The sequence below is a fragment of the Salvelinus alpinus genome, chromosome 20, assembly GCF_045679555.1.
Source record: "Salvelinus alpinus chromosome 20, SLU_Salpinus.1, whole genome shotgun sequence".
NCBI lineage: Eukaryota > Metazoa > Chordata > Actinopteri > Salmoniformes > Salmonidae > Salvelinus > Salvelinus alpinus.
In genome coordinates this window covers 5,912,699-5,939,770 of record NC_092105.1, presented here as the reverse complement: position 1 = coordinate 5,939,770, position 27,072 = coordinate 5,912,699, and the positions used below count along the sequence as shown (strand labels likewise).

Below are 27,072 nucleotides of genomic sequence, written 5' to 3'. Positions count from 1 at the left end.
TATCACGAGAATGGATCAACAAGAGGAGAACATCTCCAGCACAGGTCGGGCAGTACAAGCCATGGCGACGCAGGTATCCCAGCTGACCCAACAATTACAACATCTGAGGGGTCTCGCTGCGCCACCTACACCGGCAGTTCCACACGCCCCGCCAGAGCTGGATTCTCAGCTAGAGCCACGGCTACCGACACCAGAGGGTTATTCAGGTGATCCGGACTATTGTAGAGCTTTTCTTACGAGATGTTCCATGCATTTCTCGTTGCAGCCACGGACCTTCAACCAGGAACAGTCTAAGGTAGCATTCGTACTCACCCTGCTATCCGGAAAAGCGGCTCTTTGGGGAACGGCGGTGTGGGCGAACCAGGACCCATGCTGCACCTCTTTCCAGACACTCTCCGAGGAGATGAGAAGAGTCTTCGATCGGGCCGTGGCGGGTAGGGAGGCGGCCAGACTACTCGCTGACCTTCGCCAAGGAGACCGTTCAGTATCGGAATATTCCATTCAATTCCGCACTCTGGCTGCAGGGTGTCAGTGGAACGAGGAGGCGCAGTGGGACATGTTCCTGCATGGGCTGGAGGACCGGGTTCAGAAGGAGATTTATGTTCTGGATCTTCCCAGGAGTTTAAATGGACTAGTGGAATTAGCCTTGAGGGTCGACGCTCGTCTGAGTCGTATTGGCCGCCGAGCATGCCCTAACAGACCGTATAACAACACGGAGGACTGGCATGCCAGCGGCGGGAACACGGCCAGTTCAGACTTCGCTCACGAACTCATGCAGCGGGGAAGAGCTCGCCTCTCTCGGGAGGAGAGGGAGAGGCGGAGATCCCAAGGACTCTGTCTCTACTGTGGTAGAGCGGACCACTTTATCCATTCCTGCCCGGTAAAAGATCAAGCCCGGTAGTAAGTATGAGGCTACTATCGGGTGGTGTCACCATAGAGAAGACCTCATCATCCACCCTCCTCCCGGTAAGACTAAGATGGGCCACCCACACGCACGACACCCAAGCCTTACTGGACTCAGGAGCAGAGGGTAATTTCATGGACTTCAAGCTCGCTCACAAGCTCCAGATTCCTATCACCTCACTCACGCACAAGATATCCGTCAACGCTCTCAATGGTCAAGAACTCCCCAACATTTCTCACACCACTGAACCTATCACACTCATCACTTCCGGCAATCACACTGAGACATTATCATTTCTACTCATGGACTCACCTCTGGCACCATTAGTTCTCGGCCACCCTTGGCTCACCCAACACAACCCCAGAGTTGACTGGGGTCAGAACTCTATATCCATGTGGAGTAACAAGTGTCTTGAGTCCTGTTTAGTGTCGGCTTGTTCATCTGTGTCTGATTCTGTGTTTCTAGAGGAGGCAGTGGATTTGTCTAACGTGCCCGTTGAATACCTCGACCTGAAGGAGGTGTTCAGTAAGTCCCGTGCTGCTTCTCTTCCTCCGCATCGTCCCTATGACTGTGCAATAGAATTATTGCCAGGTGAGTCTCCGCCTAAGGGTAAGTTATATTCTCTCTCTGTTCCTGAGAGGGAGGCTATGGAGAGATACATCTCTGATTCTCTGACATCTGGATTCATTCGTCCTTCCTCTTCGCCAGCGGGGGCGGGGTTCTTCTTTGTGGGGAAGAAGGACGGATCTCTGCGTCCTTGCATTGATTACCGTGGGTTGAATAACATCACAGTGAAGAATACCTATCCCTTACCGTTGATGTCCTCAGCCTTTGAAAGGTTACAGGGAGCATCTGTGTTCACTAAGTTGGATTTACGTAATGCTTATCATTTGGTTCGCATAAGGAGGGGGGACGAATGGAAAACAGCGTTTAACACCCCCAGAGGGCATTTCGAGTATTTGGTCATGCCTTTCGGGCTATCCAACTCCCCAGCGGTTTTCCAGGCACTCGTCAATGACGTGCTGAGAGATATGATTGATCAGTTCATATATGTTTACCTGGATGACATACTGATTTTTTCTTCTTCTCTCCAGGAACATGGTCAGCACGTCAGACGAGTGCTCCAGAGGTTGTTGGAGAATGGACTTTTTGTCAAGGCGGAGAAATGCATTTTTCATGCACAATCCGTTCCATTCCTAGGTTACATCGTCTTGACTGAAGGTATTCGCATGGATCCTGACAAGATTAAGGCTGTGGTGGAGTGGCCAAGCCCAGATTCCCGTAAGGCCCTACAGAGGTTTCTGGGATTCGCCAATTTCTACCGGCGTTTTGTTCGCAACTTTAGCCAGATAGTCGCTTCCCTTACCGCCTTAACCTCCCCCAGAGTGACGTTCAGGTGGACCGATACAGCCGAGGCTGCATTCGTCAAACTCAAGAGCCGCTTTGTTTCGGCCCCCATCCTCATAGCTCCCGATCCCTCGCGTCAGTTCGTGGTGGAGGTGGACGCTTCAGAGGTGGGGGTAGGTGCGGTACTTTCCCAACGTGCCGCTTCTGACAACAAGATGCACCCTTGCGCGTTCCTTTCCCATCGGTTATCACCTGCGGAACGCAACTACGACATTGGCAACAGAGAGTTGTTGGCAGTAAAGTTAGCACTGGAGGAGTGGCGCCATTGGTTAGAGGGTTCGGGGGTACCTTTTATAGTTTGGACCGATCACAAGAATTTGGAATATATCAGAACAGCCAAGAGACTCAACTCCAGGCAGGCGCGGTGGGCACTCTTTTTCGGACGTTTTGACTTCTCTCTCTCGTATCGCCCGGGTTCCAAGAACGTCAAACCCGATTCCCTTTCTCTCATTTTTGACCATTCCGAACGCCCATCCACTCCCGAGTGCATCCTACCCAGGACCCTAGTGGTCTCCACACTTATATGGGAGGTTGAATCGAGGGTCAGAACGGCCTTAGAAGGGGTAACGCCTCCGCCCGGTTGTCCGCCTAATCGGTTGTTTGTACCGGAGGGGTGTCGGTCCAATGTTATTCGGTGGGGGCATTGCTCCAACGTAGCGTGTCATCCAGGAGTCAGCCGTACTAGCTTTTTAGTGAAGCAACGCTTTTGGTGGCCGCTGATGGCTCGTGACATTCACAGTTTTGTCTTGGCTTGCTCGGTTTGTGCCACTGGGAAGAGTTCTAATCGACCCCCAGATGGGTTACTCCAACCGCTGTCGGTCCCTTCGAGACCCTGGTCCCACATCGCGCTAGATTTTGTTACCGGTCTCCCGCCCTCCCAGGGCAGGACGGTTGTTTTGACCGTGGTGGACCGGTTCTCGAAGGCGGCTCATTTTATTCCCTTGCCTAAATTACCATCTGCCAAGGAAACAGCGGTAACGGTCGTGGATCATGTCTTTCGCTTACATGGCCTGCCGATGGACGTAGTTTCTGACCGGGGGCCCCAATTTGTGTCCAAGTTTTGGCAGGAGTTTTGTAGGTTACTGGGAGCGAGTGTCAGTCTTTCTTCAGGGTTTCATCCCCAGAGCAACGGTCAAACGGAGAGGGCCAACCAAGATTTGGAGAGAGTGTTGCGATGTTTGGTTTCTAAGAACCCCTCTTCCTGGAGTCAACAACTCTCTATGGTTGAGTACGCTCACAATTCGTTGCCAGTGGCAGCCACGGGTCTCTCTCCGTTTGAGTGTAGTTTAGGTTACCAGCCACCTATCTTTCCCAGTACAGAGTCCGAGGTCACTGTTCCCTCCGCTCACGCTTTCATCCAGAGGTGCCATCACGCATGGAGCAGAGCCCGTGAGACTCTCCTCCGGGTGGGGGCGCGCACCAAGGCTAAGGCCGATCGCCACCGGTCGAAGCCTCCGGTATACGTCGTTGGACAAAGAGTGTGGCTTTCTACGAGGAACATTCCACTCCGATCCGTTTCTAACAAGCTTGCCCCCAAATTTATCGGGCCGTTCAAGGTCACCAGGATCATTAGTCCGGTGGCGGTCCGGCTCAAGCTTCCTCCGGCGTATAGGAGAATTCATCCTACCTTCCATGTGTCCAAGATAAAACCGGTGTTTCAGGCACGCATTAACCCGCCGGTCCCGGTTCCCCCGCCGCCACGACTTGTTGATGGGGAGACCACCTTTTCTGTCAATCGGATTTTGAACTCGAGAAGGAGGGGACGCGGATTCCAGTACCTGGTAGACTGGGAGGGTTACGGTCCGGAGGAGAGAAGTTGGGTACCCGCTAGGGACATTCTGGATCACTCCCTTATCGATGATTTCAATCGACAGGTAAATTTGCCTGGGAACGCCAAGAGGCGTTCCTAGGGGGGGGGGTATTGTCACGGTTCATGAATCCACTGCCTCACTCTCTCTTTTCTCTCTCTCTTTCGCTCTCTCTCTCTCTCTCTCTCTCTCTCTCTCTCTCTCTCGTGTTTGTGTGGGCGTGGTTCCCAATCTTGGCCTGATTGTCTGCGCCAGCTGGAATTAATTATCTTCCCCTTTATATGTTCTGTAACCTGTGTTTCTTGTTGTCAGATCGTTGTTTCTTCCCTGAGGTTGTGTCGTGTGTCAGTGCTCATTCTCTCGCCGCCCTTGGGTGGATTATCTGCTGTGCTCCTTCCTACCCAGCCGGACACACTCCCTTGGATTTCTCAGCACGCTATCATCAGAGGATGCGCCCTAGGCCCTGGGTTGGATTACGTCTGAGTATATTCTGTCTGTCCTGTTGATGTTGTAAACTGTTTCATTAAACCATCGTTGCTTGCATCTTGCATCCGCCTCTGTATTGTGACAGTACCAGCCAGTGTCTCTGTCAGCCAGCGTCTCTGTCAGCCAGTGTCTCTATCAGCCAGTACCAGCCAGTGTCTCTGTCAGCCAGCACCAGCCAGTGTCTCTGTCAGCCAGTACCAGCCAGTGTCTCTATCAGCCAGTACCAGCCAGTGTCTCTGTCAGCCAGTACCAGCCAGTGTCTCTATCAGCCAGTACCAGCCAGTGTCTCTGTCAGCCAGTGTCTCTGTCAGCCACCAGCCAGTGTCTCTATCAGCCAGTACCAGCCAGTGTCTCTGTCAGCCAGTACCAGCCAGTGTCTCTATCAGCCAGTACCAGCCAGTGTCTCTGTCAGCCAGTACCAGCCAGTGTCTCTGTCAGCCAGTGTCTCTGTCAGCCAGTACCAGCCAGTGTCTCTATCAGCCAGTACCAGCCAGTGTCTCTGTCAGCCAGCACCAGCCAGTGTCTCTGTCAGCCAGTACCAGCCAGTGTCTCTGTCAGCCAGTGTCTCTGTCAGCCAGTACCAGCCAGTGTCTCTATCAGCCAGTACCAGCCAGTGTCTCTGTCAGCCAGTACCAGCCAGTGTCTCTATCAGCCAGTACCAGCCAGTGTCTCTGTCAGCCAGTACCAGCCAGTGTCTCTGTCAGCCAGTGTCTCTGTCAGCCAGTACCAGCCAGTGTCTCTATCAGCCAGTACCAGCCAGTGTCTCTGTCAGCCAGCACCAGCAAGTGTCTCTGTCAGCCAGTACCAGCCAGTGTCTCTGTCAGCCAGTGTCTCTGTCAGCCAGTACCAGCCAGTGTCTCTATCAGCCAGTACCAGCCAGTGTCTCTGTCAGCCAGTACCAGCCAGTGTCTCTATCAGCCAGTACCAGCCAGTGTCTCTGTCAGCCAGTACCAGCCAGTGTCTCTATCAGCCAGTGTCTCTGTCAGCCAGTACCAGCCAGTGTCTCTGTCAGCCAGTGTCTCTGTCAGCCAGTGTCTCTGTCAGCCAGTACCAGCCAGTGTCAGCCAGTACCAGCCAGTGTCTCTGTCAGCCAGTGTCTCTGTCAGCCAATGTCTCTATCAGCCAGTACCAGCCAGTGTCTCTGTCAGCCAGTTCCAGCCAGTGTCTCTATCAGCCAGTACCAGCCAGTGTCTCTGTCAGCCAGTACCAGCCAGTGTCGCTGTCAGCCAGTGTCTCTGTCGAGAAAAATTCTGAATAGTGTACCTATTGAACTGTACACAAGGAGCCATTTAATTTGCAACGGATAAAGTTTGATTGTCATACATTTGACAAGACACTGCTGATGTCTCTGCGAAACATTTCACAGAAAACAACTAAACACTGCCGGTTCTGTTTCCTTTTCATATATTTGTAGATGACAGTTTTTTTTCTCGACATGTATTCAATATTGGATAATGTTACCTAAAAGGGGAATCAACATCAACGCTAATGTTTAAATAGCGAGTTTAAACCTGTAATTCCACCACTAGTCCTGCTTTTTGATGTGTTTCTGACCCCGTTGCTCTTGACTCGCACAGCACCTGAAAGCTAAACGTCTCCCGGGTCGGTGCTGTGAACACCAGGGGCTCAGTCAACTATTGAAGCATCTACAAACCCCCCCCCCCCCCCACCCCCCGTGAACCCACTATTGAATGTAGCCAGCGTGAGAGAAATGAACGCATGGATTTCTGGGGGATTTAGATAGAACCCCCTGCATGCCAACACACGCAGGAAAGTGCTTTCTCTCACACACATACACACACACACACACACACACACCCCTCTGCTAGACTGGGTCCATCGACTGGTTACTACACAGCCAGTATATCATAGACCACATCTAAGTTTCTGCCTTGGTCCAGCCACATTCATCACACTATTAGGAACCACACAACCAACGTCACATGGCGTCCTCCCAGAGGATTGTGGAGATTAAAATGTTGAAAACCTTGCTTGGTTGTTTAGTTGTTCAGTTCTATTGTTCTGTTCCATTGTTCTGTTCTTCTGGTCCATTGTTCTGTTGTTCTGTTGTTCAGTTGGTCAGTTATTTTGTTTTGTTCTTCTGGTCTATTGTTCTGTTGTTCTTTTGTTCTGATGTTCAGTTGGTCAGTTATTTTGTTCTATTGTTCTGTTCCGTTGTTCTGTTGTTCAGTTGGTCAGTTATTTTGTTTTGTTCTTCTGGTCTATTGTTCTGTTGTTCTGTTGTTCTGATGTTCTGTTGGTCAGTTGGTCAGTTATTTTGTTATATTGTTCTGTTCTTCTGTTCTTCTGTTCCGTTGTTCTGTTGTTCAGTTGGTCAGTTATTTTGTTCTATTGTTCTGTTGTTCTGTTGTTCTGTTGTTCAGTTGGTCAGTTGGTCAGTTATTTTGTTCTATTGTTCTGTTCTTCTGTTCCGTTGTTCAGTTGTTCAGTTGGTCAGTTATTTTGTTCTATTGTTCTGTTCTTCTGTTCTTCTGTTCCGTTGTTCTGTTGTTCAGTTGGTCAGTTATTTTGTTCTATTGTTCTGTTCTTCTGTTCTTCTGTTCCATTCGTCCATTGTTATGTTGTTATGTTGTTCAGTTTTGTCGTTCAGTTGTTCTGCTATTCAGTTCTGATGTTCTGTTCTTCTGATCTTCTGATTTTCTGATCTTCAGCTCCATTGTTCTGTTGTTCATGTGTTCTGTTGTTCAGTTATTCAGTTGTTCTGTTGTTCAGTTGTTCAGATATTCAGATGTTCTGTTGTTCATGTGTTCTATTGTTCAGTTCTGTTGTTCAGTTGTTCAGTTAGGATGTTCAGTTGTTCTGTTGTTTAGTTCAGTTTTCAGTTGTTCTGTAGTTCTGCCTCCAACCAAACGCCAGGGAGCTGGATGAGGATGCGAAACCAGAAACCAGAACACCCATCGAGTGGAGAAGCAGAGAACAGCCAGACCAGAATAATATCACTGTGGTGGTGGTACGAGAATAAAACACCCATCAATAGCAGGGAACAGCCAGACCAGAATAATATCACTGTGGTGGTGGTACGAGAATAAAACACCCATCAATAGCAGGGAACAGCCAGACCAGAATAATATCACTGTGGTGGTGGTACGAGAATAAAACACCCATCAATAGCAGGGAACAGCCAGACCAGAATAATATCACTGTGGTGGTGGTACGAGAATAAAACACCCATCAATAGCAGGGAACAGCCAGACCAGAATTATATCACTGTGGTGGTGGTACGAGAATAAAACACCCATCAATAGCAGGGAACAGCCAGACCAGAATAATATCACTGTGGTGGTGGTACGAGAATAAAACACCCATCAATAGCAGGGAACAGCCAGACCAGAATTATATCACTGTGGTGGTGGTACGAGAATAAAACACCCATCCATAGCAGGGAATAGCCAGACCAGAATAATATCACTGTGGTGGTGGTACGAGAATAAAACACCCATCAATAGCAGGGAATAGCCAGACCAGAATAATATCACTGTGGTGGTGGTACGAGAATAAAACACCCATCAATAGCAGGGAATAGCCAGACCAGAATAATATCACTGTGGTGGTGGTAGGAGAATCAAAACACCCATCGATAGCAGGGAATAGCCAGACCAGAATAATATTACTAGGAGAATCAAAACACCCATCGATAGCAGGGAATAGCCAGACCAGAATAATATTACTGTGGTGGTGGTACGAGAATAAAACACCCATCGATAGCAGGGAATAGCCAGACCAGAATAATATCACTAGGAGAATCAAAACACAACCAAACACTGTCCGGCGTTCAAAGCCCGTCTGGACCTAGAAGACATTCTCTTAAAACTCTGACTTTCAAAAGTTAGGAGATGAAAAACTATTTCAGTCTGAGACTGAGAGACTGAGAGACATTGATTACCCCCCATCTCATCTCACCACCGTGTCGAAACGACTTCTACAAAATGAGTTGAAAATGGGTGTATTTCAGTATTACAGCTCTAAAACCCTGACAGGTTTCCCTGCGGATCGCAGGAGATGAGGAACGTGGCCTCTAAGTCTGAGGTATTACCGCTCTGTTCCACATGATGTAACCCAAGGCATCCTAATGCAACACAGGTCACTCCTCCTGTTCCACCAATCGTTCAGAACTCAGGAAGCCTTTTCCAACTGTATCGCTTTGTGCGATCGATAGATAGCTACACCACCGACACTAATCGTTGCCCTAACGCACCTGGTACTGTGATATATATAGGAGATGCAAACGTGCCTGGTATTTTCTGCCAGACTACCAGACAGGGAGGCATAAGGCATTGAGGCTGACAGAGACCAGTGTGGTGGTTAGGAAGGCTGACTGGGATGTATCTGCCAGACAGCCAGACAGGGAGGCATAAGGCATTGAGGCTGACAGAGACCAGCGTGGTGGTTAGGGAGGCTGACTGGGATGTATCTGCCAGACAGCCAGACAGGGAGGCATAAGGCATTGAGGCTGACAGAGACCAGTGTGGTTAGGAAGGCTGACTGGGATGTATCTGCCAGACAGCCAGACAGGGAGGCATAAGGCATTGAGGCTGACAGAGACCAGTGTGGTGGTTAGGAAGGCTGACTGGGATGTATCTGCCAGACAGCCAGACAGGGAGGCATAAGGCATTGAGGCTGACAGAGACCAGCGTGGTGGTTAGGAAGGCTGACTGGGATGTATCTGCACACACACACACACACACACACACACACACACACACACACACACACACACACACACACACACACACACACACACACACACACACACACACACACACACACACACACACACACACACACACACACACACTGTAGTGTTAAACACCATCCAGAGAGGATCAGACCAGTTAACCCAGCCTGGTCCTTCAGAGAGGTAAAGGTCTGTTAACATGACAAATATATATGGGATCTCACCGCATCACATCCTGCTATGAGACCCCAGACACTGTTAACACATGCCAAATGGTACCCTTATTCCCTATACAGTGCACTAAAATTCACACCCTATGGGCCCTGGTCGACAGTAGTGCTCTATACAGGGTACAGGGTGGTATTTGGGACGCAGACGATGTTAATACTGAAGTCTCAAACAGGAGAGGGTGCGTTGCAGTGCTAAACTATTGGAGCTGGACTCCTTGAGATGTCTGTTGTAACCAATGTTGGAGCTGGACTCCTCAGGCTGTCTGTTGTAAACAATGTTGGAGCTGGACTCCTCAGGCTGTCTGTTGTAACCATTGTTGGGTCTAGACTCCCCAGGTTGTCTGTTGGAACCATTGTTGGGTCTGGACTCCCCAGGCTGTCTGTTGTAACCAATGTTGGGTCTAGACTCCCCAGGCTGTCTGTTGTAACCACTGTTGGTTCTAGACTCCCCAGGCTCTCTGTTGGAACCATTGTTGGGTCTAGACTCCCCAGGCTGTCTGTTGTAACCATTGTTGGGTCTAGACTCCCCAGGCTGTCTGTTGGAACCATTGTTGGGTCTAGACTCCCCAGGCTGTCTGTTGTAACCATTGTTGGGTCTAGACTCCCCAGGTTGTCTGTTGTAACCATTGTTGGGTCTGGACTCCCCAGGCTGTCTGTTGGAACCATTGTTGGGTCTGGACTCCCCAGGCTGTCTGTTGTAACCAATGTTGGGTCTAGACTCCCCAGGCTGTCTGTTGTAACCACTGTTGGGTCTAGACTCCCCAGGCTCTCTGTTGGAACCATTGTTGGGTCTAGACTCCCCAGGCTGTCTGTTGTAACCATTGTTTGGTCTAGACTCCCCAGGCTGTCTGTTGGAACCATTGTTGGGTCTAGACTCCCCAGGCTGTCTGTTGGAACCATTGTTGGGTCTAGACTCCCCAGGCTGTCTGTTGTAACCATTGTTTGGTCTAGACTCCCCAGGCTGTCTGTTGGAACCATTGTTGGGTCTAGACTCCCCAGGCTGTCTGTTGGAACCAAGGTTGGGTCTAGACTCCCCAGGCTGTCTGTTGGAACCAAGGTTGGGTCTAGACTCCCCAGGCTGTCTGTTGGAACCATTGTTGGGTCTAGACTCCCCAGGCTGTCTGTTGGAACCATTGTGGGTCTAGACTCCCCAGGCTGTCTGTTGGAACCATTGTTGGGTCTAGACTCCCCAGACTGTCTGTTGTAACCAAGGTTGGGTCTAGACTCCCCAGGCTGTCTGTTGGAACCATTGTGGGTCTAGACTCCCCAGGCTGTCTGTTGGAACCAAGGTTGGGTCTAGACTCCCCAGGCTGTCTGTTGGAACCATTGTTGGGTCTAGACTCCCCAGGCTGTCTGTTGGAACCACGGTTGGGTCTAGACTCCCCAGGCTGTCTGTTGGAACCATTGTTGGGTCTAGACTCCCCAGGCTGTCTGTTGGAACCATTGTTGGGTCTAGACTCCCCAGGCTGTCTGTTGGAACCATTGTTGGGTCTAGACTCCCCAGGCTGTCTGTTGGAACCATTGTTGGGTCTAGACTCCCCAGGCTGTCTGTTGGAACCAAACTCTTAATGCTGTTGTGACCAATGCTATTTTTATCATACCACACAATTGGTGACTACAATGACATAGTAACACTGAGCAAACAACAGATCTGTGTAAATGTAACAGCTTTGCAAATACAGATAAGTGAAATTGGCTGACATTATATAATGAAAGTGTTGAATGTGTGTCAATGGAAATTGTTAACTTATAACTACTTAAGAAATGCAATGTTTAAGTGACATTTAACATTTTGCTAACCAACTTAAACATATGTTTTAAAATATATATATTAAAACATCCAATATGCAACTATCCATTTGCATTTCTATATACACTGTAATCAACTTGACATAGAAAAATACTGTTTCCATCTCTCCTCTCCTGGTCCCTCAGAAACACACATATATTCATACAGTGGAAGCAAATTCCAATTAATATCAGCGAGTTTGATCTGAGAAGTAAATAGGCCAATTTCATGGAGTTTAGCGGCCACATCTGAAGCCAGTTTTTTTTCATTTGTGCAGAAAATAGGTTTGACGAAGCGTAACAGTGGTGTGAAAACACCTTTATTACCTCCCATAGTTGTTCTGAACGGACTTTTAATCTGTGCTGCTAGTGCATTATACTGTTGAATCCATGACATACCAAGATAGATACCCATGCAGTCTGTTAAAATAACAGGGCTGAGGAGAAAAAGAAGGAGACTCTCTCTCTCTCTCTCTCTCTCTCTCTCTCTCTCTCTCTCTCTCTCTCTCTCTGAGGAGGAGGATTATTATGCAGTCGATTTTGTTACTTACACATGGAGTAGTGCACTGACACACTATTGTCCCTTTACTCCCTACATACACATAGAGATATACAGATATCTACACATATTATAGATACTGTAGATGAACCCTTTTCCATATATAGTGGTAGATTAGACGTACCTCCTATATATAGTGTTAGATTAGATGTACCTCCTTCTATATATAGTGTTAGATTAGATGTACCTCCTATATATAGTGTGGGATTAAACGTACCTCCTTCCATATTTAGTGTGGGATTAGACGTACCTCCTTCCATATATAGTGTGGGATTAGATGTACCTCCTTCTATATATAGTGTGGGATTAGATGTACCTCCTTCTATATATAGTGTGGGATTAGATGTACCTCCTTCTATATATAGTGTGGGATTAGATGTACCTCCTTCCATATATAGTGTGGGATTAGACGTACCTCCTTCCATATATAGTGTGGGATTAGATGTACCTCCTTCTATATATAGTGTGGGATTAGATGTACCTCCTTCTATATATAGTGTGGGATTAGATGTACCTCCTTCTATATATAGTGTGGGATTAGATGTACCTCCTTCTATATATAGTGTTAGATTAGACGTACCTCCTTCTATATATAGTGTGGGATTAGATGTACCTCCTTCTATATATAGTGTGGGATTAGATGTACCTCCTTCTATATATAGTGTTAGATTAGATGTACCTCCTTCTATATATAGTGTTAGATTAGACGTACCTCCTTCTATATATAGTGTTAGATTAGATGTACCTCCTTCTATATATAGTGTTAGATTAGATGTACCTCCTTCTATATATAGTGTTAGATTAGACGTACCTCCTTCTATATATAGTGTTAGATTAGATGTACCTCCTTCTATATATAGTGTGGGATTAAATGTAGATTGTTTGGGGAGAGGTAATCAGGCTGGGCGCCAATATCCTCAACACACCTCTCTCCGATATAGTACACCTCTTGGGCCCTGGTGAAAACGAATCCACTATAGTGGAAATAAGGTGGTATTTTGGGACACACCCTAAAAGCGATATCTAGAGATGATGGAGATATTAAACTGAATATTTGTTCTCTGCCATCCACAGCGGCTGAAGGAGCTGAAGCAGAGAGAGTTTGCTCGAAACGTGGCCTCTAAAACCAGGAAAGATGAGAGGAAACAGGAGAGAGCACTTCAGAGGTTACATGAGCTGGCCGAACAACGCAGAGAGGTCCAATGGTGGGTACTATAAATCCATTAACATACCTCCAGGATTTGGTTACAGTCGTTGGTCCAAGTGCCTCTTGCCTACGGGATGTGATCTGTCACAGACAATGTCTAATAGTTCATGACATTTAAAGCAGGCTAGTAGTCACACAGAACATCTTCTGGTTGTAATGTTGTCATTCCTGCTTTAAAATCGGTTGGAATGGCATCATTTCAACCATCTTTTCCCGCTGGGTTTATTTATAGTTTCAACCATCTTTTCCTGCTGGGTGTATTTATAACTTATAATTTCAACCATCTTTTCCTGCTGGGTGTATTTATAATTTATAGTTTCAACCATCTTTTCCTGCTGGGTGTAATTATAATTTATAATTTCAACCATCTTTTCCTTCTGGGTGTAATTATAATTTATAATTTCAACCATCTTTTCCTGCTGGGTTTATTTATAGTTTCAACCATCTTTTCCCACTGGGTGTATTTATAGTTCCAACCATCTTTTCCCACTGGGTGTATTTATAGTTTCAACCATCTTTTCCTGCTGGGTTTATTTATAGTTTCAACACTAAAAAGAAAAGGTTTCTAAAGTGTCCTTTAGGGGTTCTTCAAATGTAAACTGTTGGGGAACCTTCATACAGGTGAAGTCAGATGTTTACATCCACTTAGGTTGGAGTCATTAAAACTCATTTTTCAACCACTCCACAAATTTCTTGATAGCAAACTGTAGTTTTGGCAAGTCGGTTAGGACATCTACTTTGTGCATGACACAAGTCATTTTTACAACAATTGTTTACAGTTTATTTCACTTATAATTCACTGTATCACAATTCCAGTGGGTCAGAAGTTTACATACACTAAGTTGACTGTACCTTAAAACAACTTGGAATATTCCCAAAAAATGAAGTCATGGCTTTAGAAGCTTCTGATAGGCTAATTTACATAATTTGAGTCAATTGGAGGTGTAACTGTGGATGTATTTCAATGCCTACCTTCAAACTCAGTGCCTCTTTGCTTGACATCATGGGAAAATCAAATGAAATCAGCCAAGACCTCAGAAATAAAATCTAGACCTCCACAAGTCTGTGTCATCCTTGGGAGCAATTTCAAAATGCCTGAAGGTACCACGTTCATCTGTAAAAAACAATAGTACGCAAGTATAAACCCCATGGGACCACGCAGACATCATACCACTCAGGAATGAGATGCATTCCAAGTTAAACAATATATAGGCAATGCTACCAAATACTAATTGAGTGTATGTACACTTCTGACCCACTGGGAATGTGATGAAAGAAATTAAAGCTGAAATAAATAATTCTCTCTAGTATTTTTCTGATATTTCACTTTCTTAAAATAAAGTGGTGATCCTAACTGACCTAAGACAGGGAATTTTTTACTAGGTTTTAATGTCAGGAATTGTGAAAAACGGAGTTTAAATGTATTTGGCTGATGTATATGTAAACTTCCGACTTCAACTATATGTTAATAACATTGCCAAAGCAAGTGAAATAGATAATAAACCAAAGTGAAATAAAAAATAACAAATTTGAAGTAACATTACACATACAGAAGTTCCAAAAGAAAAAATACATTTTCAAAAGTCAGATTATGTCTATATACCGTGTTGTAATGACGTGCAAATAGTTAAAGTACAAAAGGGAAAATAAATAAGCATAAATATAGATTGTATTTACACTGGTAAAATTTAGAATGGTTTGTTCTTCACTGGTTGCCCATTTCTTGTGGCAACAGGTCACAAATGAAGGACCTGTCCTCGTCTGTGTACCTGCAGACACAAAATAAACAGTTCAGTCATCTGCACCCAATACAGCTTTCAACCTATTCTTATAACCTTCTTAACTCTTTGTTGATTGATATCCATTGAATTGTCTCCATTTTCTGTTTTAAGAAAGATTCGCACAAATTGGAAAAGATAGATGGAATAGATGAAACATTTAGATCATACAAGGGACCTTAAATTGAGGAGAGCTTAATTTAAAAAATGTTAAGTTAAGTGCCTGCATCTCCTGTCCTTTCAAATTCAATTCCAAATGTTTCAGTTGGGCAATTAGTTCCCTTCAAGAACCCCCCCCCCCCCCCCACCACCAACAACTAAGGAGGTTCCTCGTTGAACCGTACCTCATAACCTTTTGGGGGCAATGTTCAGTGCCAAGAACCCTAAGGTTCTTCAAAGAACTTTGAGGATCTAAGAAGAACCCTTGTTGAACCCCTCGTTTTTTAGAGTGTAGAAGAAGATAAAAAAAAAGAAAATGTAAAAGAAAATGTTTTTATACATTGTATAATTGTACTGTACGCAGCAGTTGTCAAGGGATGAGTTCTTGTTTAATATATCCACATGAATCATGAGCGTTAATATCCTTAAGGGATTTCAGTTTTCTAGGGATGAGTCCTTGTTTAATATATCCACATGAATCATGAGCGTTAATATCCTTAAGGGATTTCAGTTTTCTAGGGATGAGTCCTTGTTTAATATATCCACATGAATCATGAGCGTTAATATCCTGAAGGGATTTCAGTTTTCTAGGGCTGAGTCCTTGTTTAATATATCCACATGAATCATGAGCGTTAATATCCTTAAGGGATTTCAGTTTTCTAGGGATGAGTCCTTGTTTAATATATCCACATGAATCATGAGCGTTAATATCCTGAAGGGATTTCAGTTTTCTAGGGATGAGTCCTTGTTTAATATATCCACATGAATCATGAGCGTTAATATCCTTAAGGGATTTCAGTTTTCTAGGGATGAGTCCTTGTTTAATATATCCACATGAATCATGAGCGTTAATATCCTTAAGGGATTTCAGTTTTCTAGGGATGAGTCCTTGTTTAATATATCCACATGAATCATGAGCGTTAATATCCTGAAGGGATTTCAGTTTTCTAGGGATGAGTCCTTGTTTAATATATCCACATGAATCATGAGCGTTAATATCCTGAAGGGATTTCAGTTTTCTAGGGATGAGTCCTTGTTTAATATATCCACATGAATCATGAGCGTTAATATCCTTAAGGGATTTCAGTTTTCTAGGGATGAGTCCTTGTTTAATATATCCACATGAATCATGAGCGTTAATATCCTTAAGGGATTTCAGTTTTCTAGGGATGAGTCCTTGTTTAATATATCCACATGAATCATGAGCGTTAATATCCTGAAGGGATTTCAGTTTTCTAGGGCTGAGTCCTTGTTTAATATATCCACATGAATCATGAGCGTTAATATCCTGAAGGGATTTCAGTTTTCTAGGGCTGAGTCCTTGTTTAATATATCCACATGAATCATGAGCGTTAATATCCTTAAGGGATTTCAGTTGTCTAGGGCTGAGTACTTGCTTAATATATCCACATGAATCATGAGCGTTAATATCCTTAAGGGATTTGCACGTAACAACGTAGTAACATGCACATTGATATACGGACTTACTTGCTGATATTCATTCAAATGTTTATTTTTCTATTTCAGCGCTCCAGGCAGTGGCCCCAAGTTCAAGTCTACTACTGTAGCGGTGGACGCCAGTTGCAGAGAGAGCTGTACTGACGGACTGTCAGAAGAGAGCCACAACTCCACAGTGCTGGAAACAGGGACCCACAACCGTACCACAGGCACCAGCACTGGCCTGGCCTCCAACAGCAAGACCCAGCAGACACTGTACTGGCCCTACAACGGCAAGGCCAAGAAACAAACTTACAAAAGGCACAAAATCGCCTTCTCATTCTCCTTCCCGAAGAAAGCGTCAGTGAAGCTGGAATCTGCAGCGGCGGTGTTCTGCGAGAACACAGAGGAGGGTTCCAAAGAACGTATCGGAACACAGAAGCTCAGAATTCCCCTCGTTGAGTTGAACATCCCTGTTTCAACCGCTGCAGAGGAGAAAGGACGGGGTTGTAAGGGTGTGGAGACTAATGGCACTAAGCCTGGTGATCTCAGCCCTAACAGTGTTAGTGACGGGAGCCAGAGGTCATCAGATACACTGTCCAGGTCTGACATCCCCATGCCACCACAGGTCTCACATCTGTATTCTGTCCTGGTTAACTCTGAGGATATCGCCAGACATTATGTGTCCTCTGTCTCCCAATTACCTGCATCCCCTTGTCACATTCCCTTAGATGACCCAGACACAGTACTAGATACACAGAACTCTGAGGAAACTCAGAGAAACAGCCCGACAGAGGCTGAACCGGAAACAAGCAAACAGCAACAAGTTCATAAAGTAGAAAGGAGTGTCTCGGGGGAAGAAAACTCCTCCATTAGCAGTTCCTTTTCAGAGGTCATCGCCAGTTCCGATGGTCCCCCTGAGAACAGCTCCTCCCCCTCTCAGTCCTCTGCGTGTCCTGGGACTACGAGAGAGAAAGGAGAAGACATTACGGCGGTGGTGAAGACACTGTCGTGTCCTTTCACCAAGCCCAGTCAGCCGTTCTTCTCTGTGCTCAGCAAAGACGGATACACTGTTCTCCAATGGCCTTCAGAGATGCTGACCTTCACCAGGACAGAGCCCTGTCTCTCCTACAGCTGCAACCCCCTCCATTTTGACTTTAAGGCCTCGCAGCAGTCGCAGAGCAGGGCGAAGGTTAGTACTGGTGACAGTCAGAGTAAGACGGAGCTGAGGTTATCTGAGGCGTTGTGTATCGGCTCAACCTCTGTCTGTTCTGAGGAACTAATAGACAACAAGCACAACAAAGAGGCCTACTCAAGGCCAGACCATCATATCCCTATCAGAGATGACAGGGAGACAGTGGAGAGGAAGGATTGTCTCATATGTGAGCACCACATGAGTGACATAGACACAGAAAGCTGCAGCTTGCAACTGAAGAGACAGAGCAGAGTCTACAGCAGTGGTAAATCTAGTAGTCAGTCAAAAGATCAGACTGGCAAGAGAGCAGCAGGCACCAAGAAATGGAAATCCAGAGACAGGCGCCATCACAGGAGCTGCAAGAAGAAGAAGAGGAGGAGAAGGAGAAGGAGGAGAGGAGGATATGAGGAAGAGAGGCACAGAGAGATGGAGACGGATGGAGGCGTGGAGAGCGATGCGGAGAAATGCAACACATTCCAGAGACAGTCAGAGTGTAGGGAAGGACTTGATAGCCAATTTAGAGGCCCCACTTCACAGCCATTAGAGAAGTCAAAGCAATCAGCTCAAAATCCGGCTGACAGTGGCCACGCTGCCCCCGAGGACAGGGAGAGAGAGAGGGTGAAAAGAGAGAGGGAGGAGAGAGAGGGGGAGGAGAGAGAGAGGGAGAAGAGGGAAGAGAGGGAGAGGGAGGAGAGGGAGAAAGAGAGAAGCAGACAGGAAACAGCAGGCAGCGTAAACGGATCAGCGGGCAGCCTCAGTCTCTCTGATGAGGGCGCCACGGATTCTGAAAAGGTGTTCGGGAGCGACGGCAGGACAGACCCAGTCGATCCATCAACAGAACAGAGAAACGCTGCAGGACACGGCTCACAGAGCTCACAGAGCCACGACAACCCCTGCACAGAGAACCCTGCTGGGGCTGTTGGACAAAACAGAACCATGGTGATGACACATCTGTCACCACAAAGCCCAGGGACCATTACCCAAAAACCAAGCACGACTAAATCCCTTTCACCAGAGAGCTGTGGTAAAGACTGTTGTATCGGTCAATCGTTGAGAAGGAAACGGACAGCATCATCTTTCCTTGACGCTGATGAGCTGGGCCTTGACCACCAGGTTCCATGCACCAAGTGTCAGTCACCTGTAATGGTAGAGCCCAATGGGCCAGATGGTTCAATGGTAGAGGAGGGGTCCTATTGGTCTGTCTGTGTTTCCTGTGGTGGGGCGGGGAGACAGAGGAAGAGACAGAGAGGGGACAGTTATGCTCCTCACATCTCAGAACCTCCTGTAGGTCACAATGTTCACATCTCAGACCTTCCTGTAGGTCACAATGTTCACATCTCAGACATTCCTGTAGGTCACAATGTTCACATCTCAGACCTTCCTGTAGGTCACAATGTTCACATCTCAGACCCTCCTCTAGGTCACAATGTTCACATCTCAGACCTTCCTGTAGGTCACAATGTTCACATCTCAGACCTTCCTGTAGGTCACAATGTTCACATCTCAGACCTTCCTGTAGGTCACAATGTTCACATCTCAGACCCTCCTGTAGGTCACAATGTTCACATGGCAGAACCTCCTGTGGATGTACTGTCTGATGGCAGATGTAAGCTGAACGTCCAGAATCTAATGAATACAGATGTAGAATACCCTGTGATTAAAGGTCCACTGGCCAGCTGTAGTACCCCGAGTCAGCCAGCTGTAGAGCACAGCAGTAAGTCAATGGGAGGCTCTCCTCGGCTCCAGATCCAGAACAATGTTCCCAGCATGAAAGAAGACAGTTCCTCCTCTCCCTCTCAACCTGGGCCTGTACAAGATCCCCCAAATCCCCCAGAAAGAATCAGTTTTACTCATGAAAACAAAAACATCACTATTTGTCTCCAAAACTCTCCCACCGTTTCTCTCCCGATCATGGTACATCATCTAGAAATGGGCAACAATGGACAAGATTGTATAAGAAGACAAACAGTGACATTAGCAGCTCATGTCAGTCCACCAGGTGCAAGAGAGATCACCCCTCCATTCATCCCTCCACAGAGGTTTCAGATACAGAATGCGAGTCTGGACAAGTCGTGTCAGCATAGTCTCCAGAGCTACCCCAACCAACAGAGGTGTCACCCTGGGATTAGGGTTCATGAGGAGAGGGGGATCAGGGAGGGCCTGAGGCCAGGAGGCCTTAACATTACAGGCAGCCCGTGTAGTCCCTATCATAGACCAGCTAGCCCTTACCACAATCACAGACCTCCAAGTTTCCATCCGCAGCACCCGTCTGACGGCATGGAGAAACACCACTGTGTCGTTCAAATACAGACCCATAGACACGTTCTCCATCACCATCAGCAACACCAGGTGTTCCCAGGGAAGATGAACCCTGTCTTGCCTGGGTCTCCTGTCCCCATGTCCCCCTCCTGTCCTCCCATGCTGCACCCCGTCCACCTGTCTCCCATGCCTACCGGGTCCATCACCATCCAACACACCATCCTCCACCATCAGCACCACCAGCACCACCAGCACCACCATGCCTACCACCATGCAGGCTTCCTGCCCCCTCATCCCCAGCCCCCTCTCTTCCCCCAGGTCATGCCAGTCCCAGTCAGCCGCCGGCCTATGGGAGTGGATATATGTCCCCCTGGACCGCCTCCCTTTCTTACCTCAACACCGCATCTCTCTGTTGTGGCAACGCCCAGTTTACACCACCACCCAATGGCAGTGACGTTCCACGCCATGCCCCGCCCAACCATGTTCCCTCCCTCGATGCTTCAGTCACACCCACATTCCACCGTCATCCCACTGCAGCCCATGTTTTAAGACAACACATCCCACTGCAGCCCATGTTTTAAGACAACACATCCCACTGCAGCCCATGTTTTAAGACAACACATCCCACTGCAGCCCAAGTTTTGAGACATCGTATCCTCACTGCAGCCCATGTTTTGAGACATCGTATCCCACTGCAGCCCATGTTTTAAGACATCACATCCTACTGCGGCCCATGTTTTGAGACATCACATCCCACTGCAGCCCATGTTTTGAGACATCACATCCCACTGCAGGCCATGTTTTAAGACATCACATCCCACTGCAGCCCATGTTTTAAGACATCACATCCTCACTGCAGCCCATGTTTTAAGACATCACATCCCACTGTGGCCCTTATTTTAGGACATCACATCCCACTGCAGCCCATGTTTTAAGACATCACATCCCACTGCAGCCCATGTTTTAAGACATCACATCCTCACTGCAGCCCATGTTTTAAGACATCACATCCCACTGCAGCCCTTGTTTTAAGACATCACATCCCACTGCAGCCCATGTTTTAAGACATCACATCCTCACTGCAGCCCATGTTTTAAGACATCACATCCCACTGTGGCCCTTGTTTTAAGACATCACAACCCACTGCAGCCCATGTTTTAAGACATCACATCCCACTGCAGCCCATGTTTTAAGACATCACATCCCACTGCAGCCCATGTTTTAAGACATCACATCCCCATTGCAGCCCATGTTTTGAGACATCACATCCCACTGCAGCCCATGTTTTGAGACATCACATCCTCACTGCAGCCCATGTTTTAAGACATCACATCCCACTGCGGCCCTTGATTTAAGACATCACATCCTCACTGCAGCCCATGTTTTAAGACATCACATCCCACTGCAGCCCATGTTTTAAGACATCACATCCCACTGCAGCCCATGTTTTGAGACATCACATCCCACTGCAGCCCATGTTTTGAGACATCACATCCCACTGCAGCCCATGTTTTGAGACATCACATCCCACTGCAGACTATTCAATCGTGTTTCTTTTTGTTGCTTCCAACAAAACATTTAATTTACTTCCAGCTATTACTTTTTTCATGTAGTTTTGTCCTTATCTTCATGTAACATCCAACCCTGTTGTATCAATGGAAAAGCTTCTGTAGTATTGAGAGTGATACGTGCCTTTCATTCATACTATATTAGACAGAAATATTTCCTTTAGAGAGACAATCAAGCATAACTAAAGAATTTGGACGTGTGCACATTTAAAACCAGTCCGATGTAGAAACTGTCGCAGGCAGATTCATTATTAACGTCTGTGTTTTTCTGCTAGTGATGTGCTTCAATAGTCTACCTTTGGGCATTTAATGCAATACTAGTTCAATTAAACGTGAACACACACAACAAAGTGCTGTATCTAGTGTAATAGCGTGTGTCGATGACGTTCACTCTACGTTCATTTGCTTTCCTAAACGATGACAATTCATTCATGTAACATTTACTCCTGAATTGATCCAGATACTACAGTATTCCAAAAGTAATTTTTTTTTATGTCCTAAAATATGTTCTTTGTAAGGATTTACCCATCTGACTCTAAAATTAATTTGACCACTATTTTAATTTGACCACTATTTTTATTTACTTATTTTTATTCTATTTTACAGCCATCCTTCCTTAGTTTCTGAACAAGAAACACAACTAATATGGTCGGGTCTGGTGACTTCAACGTTACACGTCTTTATATTTGACGTAAATGAGACCCCTTCTGATTCTAAAGCAGGATAGCGTAGAAAAATGGGTTTAAAATGTCTAATCAACTAGTTTTCTTTGGTTTAAAAATGACCCAGTGTCTTTAGAATCACGTAAAAAACCCAGATCTGATATGTAAACCTGGTTACCGTGTGGTTTCAAGCCTCTCCGTAGGTCTTCATGTAGCTGTAATACAGTAGATATACTCTCCTACATATTTATTTGGACAGTGAAGCTGAAACAAAAGTATTTGGCTCTGTAACGCAGCATTTTGGATTTGAGATTTATTTTTAAATGGTTTATATGACGCGACAGTACAGAATGTCACCTTTTATTTGAAGGTATTTTGATACTGGTTAGAAAGGCATGCATTTGATGTACTGTATCTAGTCCCTCCATTTGAAAGGTGTCCTACGTATTTGGACAAATTCACTTAAAGTGTATTACATTTTTTGTCAAAAAGAATGAATGGTCAATAATGTATTGTGTCATTTTGGATTGACTTTTACTGTAAATGAGAGTAGAATATGTTTCCCGAACACTACTACATTAATAATGCGTATGCTATCATGATTATGGACAATCATGAATGAATCATGAATGAATCATGAATGAATCATGAATGAATCATGAATGAATCATGAATAATGGTGACTAAAAAAGTGACAAAAATCATTACCCCTAAACATGTCTCACTCATCATTATTCATGATTTATTATCTGTTTATAGAATTATCTGTTTATTTTTATATTTTCTTTTACCTTTATTTAACAAGGCAAGTCTATTAAGAACAAATTCTTATTCACAATGACGGCCTACACAGGCCAAATCTGGACGACGCTGGGCCAATTGTGTGCCGCCCTATGGGACTCCCAATCACGGCCGGTTGTGATACAGCCTGGAATCGAACCAGGGTGTCTGTAGTGACGCCTTAAGCACTGAGATGCAGTGCCTTGGACAGCTGTGCCAATCGGGAGCAAAAAATCATGTTAGCATCCACATTAATGCATTTTCAGAAACATGTTCTATTCTTTCAATTAAAGTGACACAATACATTATTTACCGTACATTTCTATTGGCCACAACACAATCTGAAACGCAATCAAAACAAACATCAAATGCATAAAAACAAGTTAGAGACACAAGCTTGACGTAGTCATTGTGTGATAGGAGTATGGGATCAAATACTAAACGTTTGACAAAAAATGTAATACACTTGAAGTGAATTTTGTACAAATACTTATGACACCTGTGTGAGATGTGTCTGTGTGGGAGGAACGAGATACATAAAGTACTTTCATTTCTAAACGGTTTATAAACAGATACGTATGAACGTAGTACCTTCTGTACTGTCGCTTCATATAAAACAATCTATGGAGACAAATTAAAAGTAGTAGCTTCACTGTCCAGATAAGTACGTAAAGGAGCGTAGCTGTTGCCGGGGTGAAAAAACGGTCCTACCATTCTGTTATATAATTAATTCCACTTGCTCTGAGAAATAAAAAAAATGACATGTTGTAAATTAGACATATTTATATTGTAAGATACAGTTCTGTTTTTATAGTAGCCTGATGAATTATTATCAACATTCAATTATGTTTTTACTAAAATTGTGTCAACAGAAGTAAAATTAAATCAATTAAATCATATTCCTACTTCTTGAGTCTCTTTGTGTGAGATGTGTCTGTGTGAGATGTGTCTGTGTGAGACGTGTCTGTGTGAGATGTGTCTGTGTGAGATGTGTCTGTGTGAGATGTGTCTGTGTGAGACGTGTCTGTATGCACCCTCTGTACCCGGTATAAATGACTACAGCAGCATGTTTGTCCAGTTGAGTGGAAATCTTTCTGCACAGAGGCATTAACAGAGAAGCTGTTTTGTGAGGTTTGTAAGACGGAGGCAATTTGTCTTGGAGATAAAATGCTGTTGAATATTTAATCTAAAGAGTTGTTGAGGGGAGAATTACAACAAACAACTAAAAGTGATGGTGGACATGCGGAGTAACACAAATTTAGTCAGTCTATTTTACAATGAGATGCAATAAATCTCCCACAGCCAAGGCGTGTCAAACACCCCACATGCTTTTCAACAGCTACATGACCTTCCAGAGCTCTACAGCTCCAAATAAATAGCCACTTTCACCTCCAGGCTTCGACAGTGTTTTCTCGTGTTCGTCCATTGAGTGACTTAAAGGATATAGTCAGGCTAAAGTCAAAGTAAAAATACATTATTACAAGGTCCCGATACACTTCCACTGGGGGAATACATACATAAGTTAGGGTAGATCTACAGAGCAAAGTTTTTTGCTAGTTGTATCACCGTCTGACTGATGTGATGACAGTTTACAGCCGCTGAGGCATTACAGCAGGGATGAGAAACTGCAGGGCGCCAAATTCAAAACAACAGAAATCTCATAATTAAAATTCCTCAAGCATACAAGTATTTTACACCATTTTAAAGATACACTTCTTGTTAATCCCACCACGGTGTCCGATTTCAAATAGGCTTTTCGGCGAAAGCACCACAAAAGATTATGTTAGGTCAGAACCAAGTCACAGAAAAACACAGCCATTTTTCCAGCCAAAGAGAGGAGTCACAAAAATCAGAAATAGAGATAGAATTAATCACTAACCTTTGATGATCTTCATCAGATGACACTCATAGGACTTCATGTTACACAATACATATATGTTTTGTTAGATAAAGTTCATTTTTATATCCAAAAATCTTAGTTTACATTGGCGCGTTATGTTCAGTAATGTTTTGCCTCCAAAAAATGTGTTGATTTTGCAGAGAGCCACATCAATTTACAGAAATACTCATAATAAACATTGATAGAAGTAACAAGTAATAAACATGGAACTTTAGATAAACTTCTCCTTAATGCAACCGCTGTGTCAGATTTCAAAAAAACTTTACGGAAAAAGAACACCATGATATAATCTGAGTATGGCGTTCAGAGCCCAAATAAGCCATAAAGATATCCGCCATGTTGTGTAGTCAACAGAAGTCAGAAATAGCATTATAAATATTCACTTACCTTTGATGATCTTCATCAGAATGCACTCCCAGGAATCCCTCTTCCACAATAAATGTTTGTTTTGTTCGATATAGTCCATCATTTATGTCCAAATACCTTCATTTTGTTCGGGCGTTCAGTCCAGTAATCCACATTCATGACGAGCAGGTCAGACGAAAAGTCAAACATTTCCATTACAGTTCGTAGAAACATGTCAAACGATGTATAGAATCAATCTTTAGGATGTTTTTAACATAAATCTTCAATAATGTTTCAACCGGAGAATTCCTTTGTCTTCAGAAATGCGATGGAAAGCAGGTCGCTTTCACGTGAGAGCGCATGTTCAGCTCGTGCCAGACACCTGACTCAAAGAGCTCTCCTTCCCTCATTCTTCACAGTAGAAGCATCAAACAAGGTTATAAAGACTGTTGACATCTAGTGGAAGCCTTAGGAAGTGCAAAATAACCAATATCCCACTGTATATTGGATAGGCAAACCTACAAACCTCAGATTTCCCACTTCCTGGTTGGATTTTATCTCAGGTTTTTGCCTGCCATATGAGTTCTGTTAAACTCACAGACATCATTCAAACAGTTTTAGAAACTTCAGAGTGTTTTCTATCCAAATATACTAATAATATGCATATCTTAGCCTCTGAGCCTGAGTAGCAGGCAGTTTACTCTGGGCACCTTTTCATCCAAGCTACTCAATACTGCCACCCAGCCATAAGAAGTTGACGTATCAAGATACAATATTGTAGTCAGGCAACATATGAGATGTGAATATGCAACATTTTGTTCCGAAATCGGAGTGTATTTTCTCTCGTGTCAGCTCAAATAATGGCTGCCATTGATTTAAAGACATATTACTATGCATACTTTCTGTTGAAGCTTGCATTGATGCATGCTTCAAAATATGTACAAACAGAGTACGCATTCGAGAAGTGCCCTCCCTGCTCCGTTTCGCATATTTTGATTTGGACTCATACTCCGATGTGTGTGCTTGGAGCATGGTAGTGTACATTTTGAGAACACTCTCTTTTCTGCCACACCTCCTTTTCTCTCTGATCCAGCAACAGATGGTTAAGCCTTAGTCATCTCTCAGTGAGAGGGAAGGTTTTCGTTCACACCTCTATCTCTCTCTCTCTCTCTATCTCTTCCTCCCTCTCTTTCAGTGTTTGTCTCTCTATCTCTTCCCCTCTCTCTCTCTTTCCCCCTCTCTCTCTTCCTCTCTCTCTCTCTTCCCCGCTCTATCTCTCTCTCTCTTCCCCTCTCTCTCTCTCTCTCTCTCTCTATCTCTTCCCCTCGTTCTCTTTTCAGTGTTTGTCTCTCTATCTTCCTCTCTCTCTTTCAATGTTTCTCTCTCTCTCTTTCTCTCACGCTCTCTCTCTCTCTCTCTCTCTCTCACCACCTCTCTCTCTCTCTCTCTCTCTCTCTCTCTACCCCTCTCTCTCTTTCAGTGTTTGTCTCTTTCTATGTCTCTCTCTCTAGGATTATTCACAGTTTGTGAGGTCACTCACCACCTGTTTCGATATTTCCTCAGTTCCTCCAGAGATCTTGGACCCGATACATGGCACTTGAACTCCCACACCAGTGTCTCTCTACACCTAGCTGCCCACCAGGCAAAAACACTTCCCGTGGCTCTCACACCTGCTGTTAGAATGGATCATTTTATATTTATAATAAAAGTATCTCAGTCACCGATAACAACACATTTTAGTTTGTTCATTAGGGGTTGAAATTCAGATCTGAGTTAAGCAAGCGTAAATGGAACGTAATTCCCATTTTATGCACTTATCTCTCTATGCGTATTCTGACCTTGAATTTAAGCATGATAATATCATGCTATTCACCCGCTATTCGTTTTGGGGTGGAGATCAATGA

At 45.0% G+C, this 27,072-nt stretch overlaps 1 protein-coding gene across 1 annotated transcript in view; it reads left to right on the top strand.

The window, feature by feature from the left end:
• Positions 1-23,822, top strand: part of znf804a (zinc finger protein 804A) — a 184,771-nt gene extending 160,949 nt beyond the window's left edge. The window contains exons 3-4 of the mRNA XM_071354365.1: positions 12,953-13,083; positions 16,550-23,822. Of these exons, the coding sequence (XP_071210466.1) occupies positions 12,953-13,083; positions 16,550-20,462 (4,044 nt within the window). The 3' untranslated portion in view covers positions 20,463-23,822. The remainder of the gene's footprint in view (positions 1-12,952; positions 13,084-16,549) is intronic.
• Positions 23,823-27,072: the final 3,250 nt, after the last annotated feature.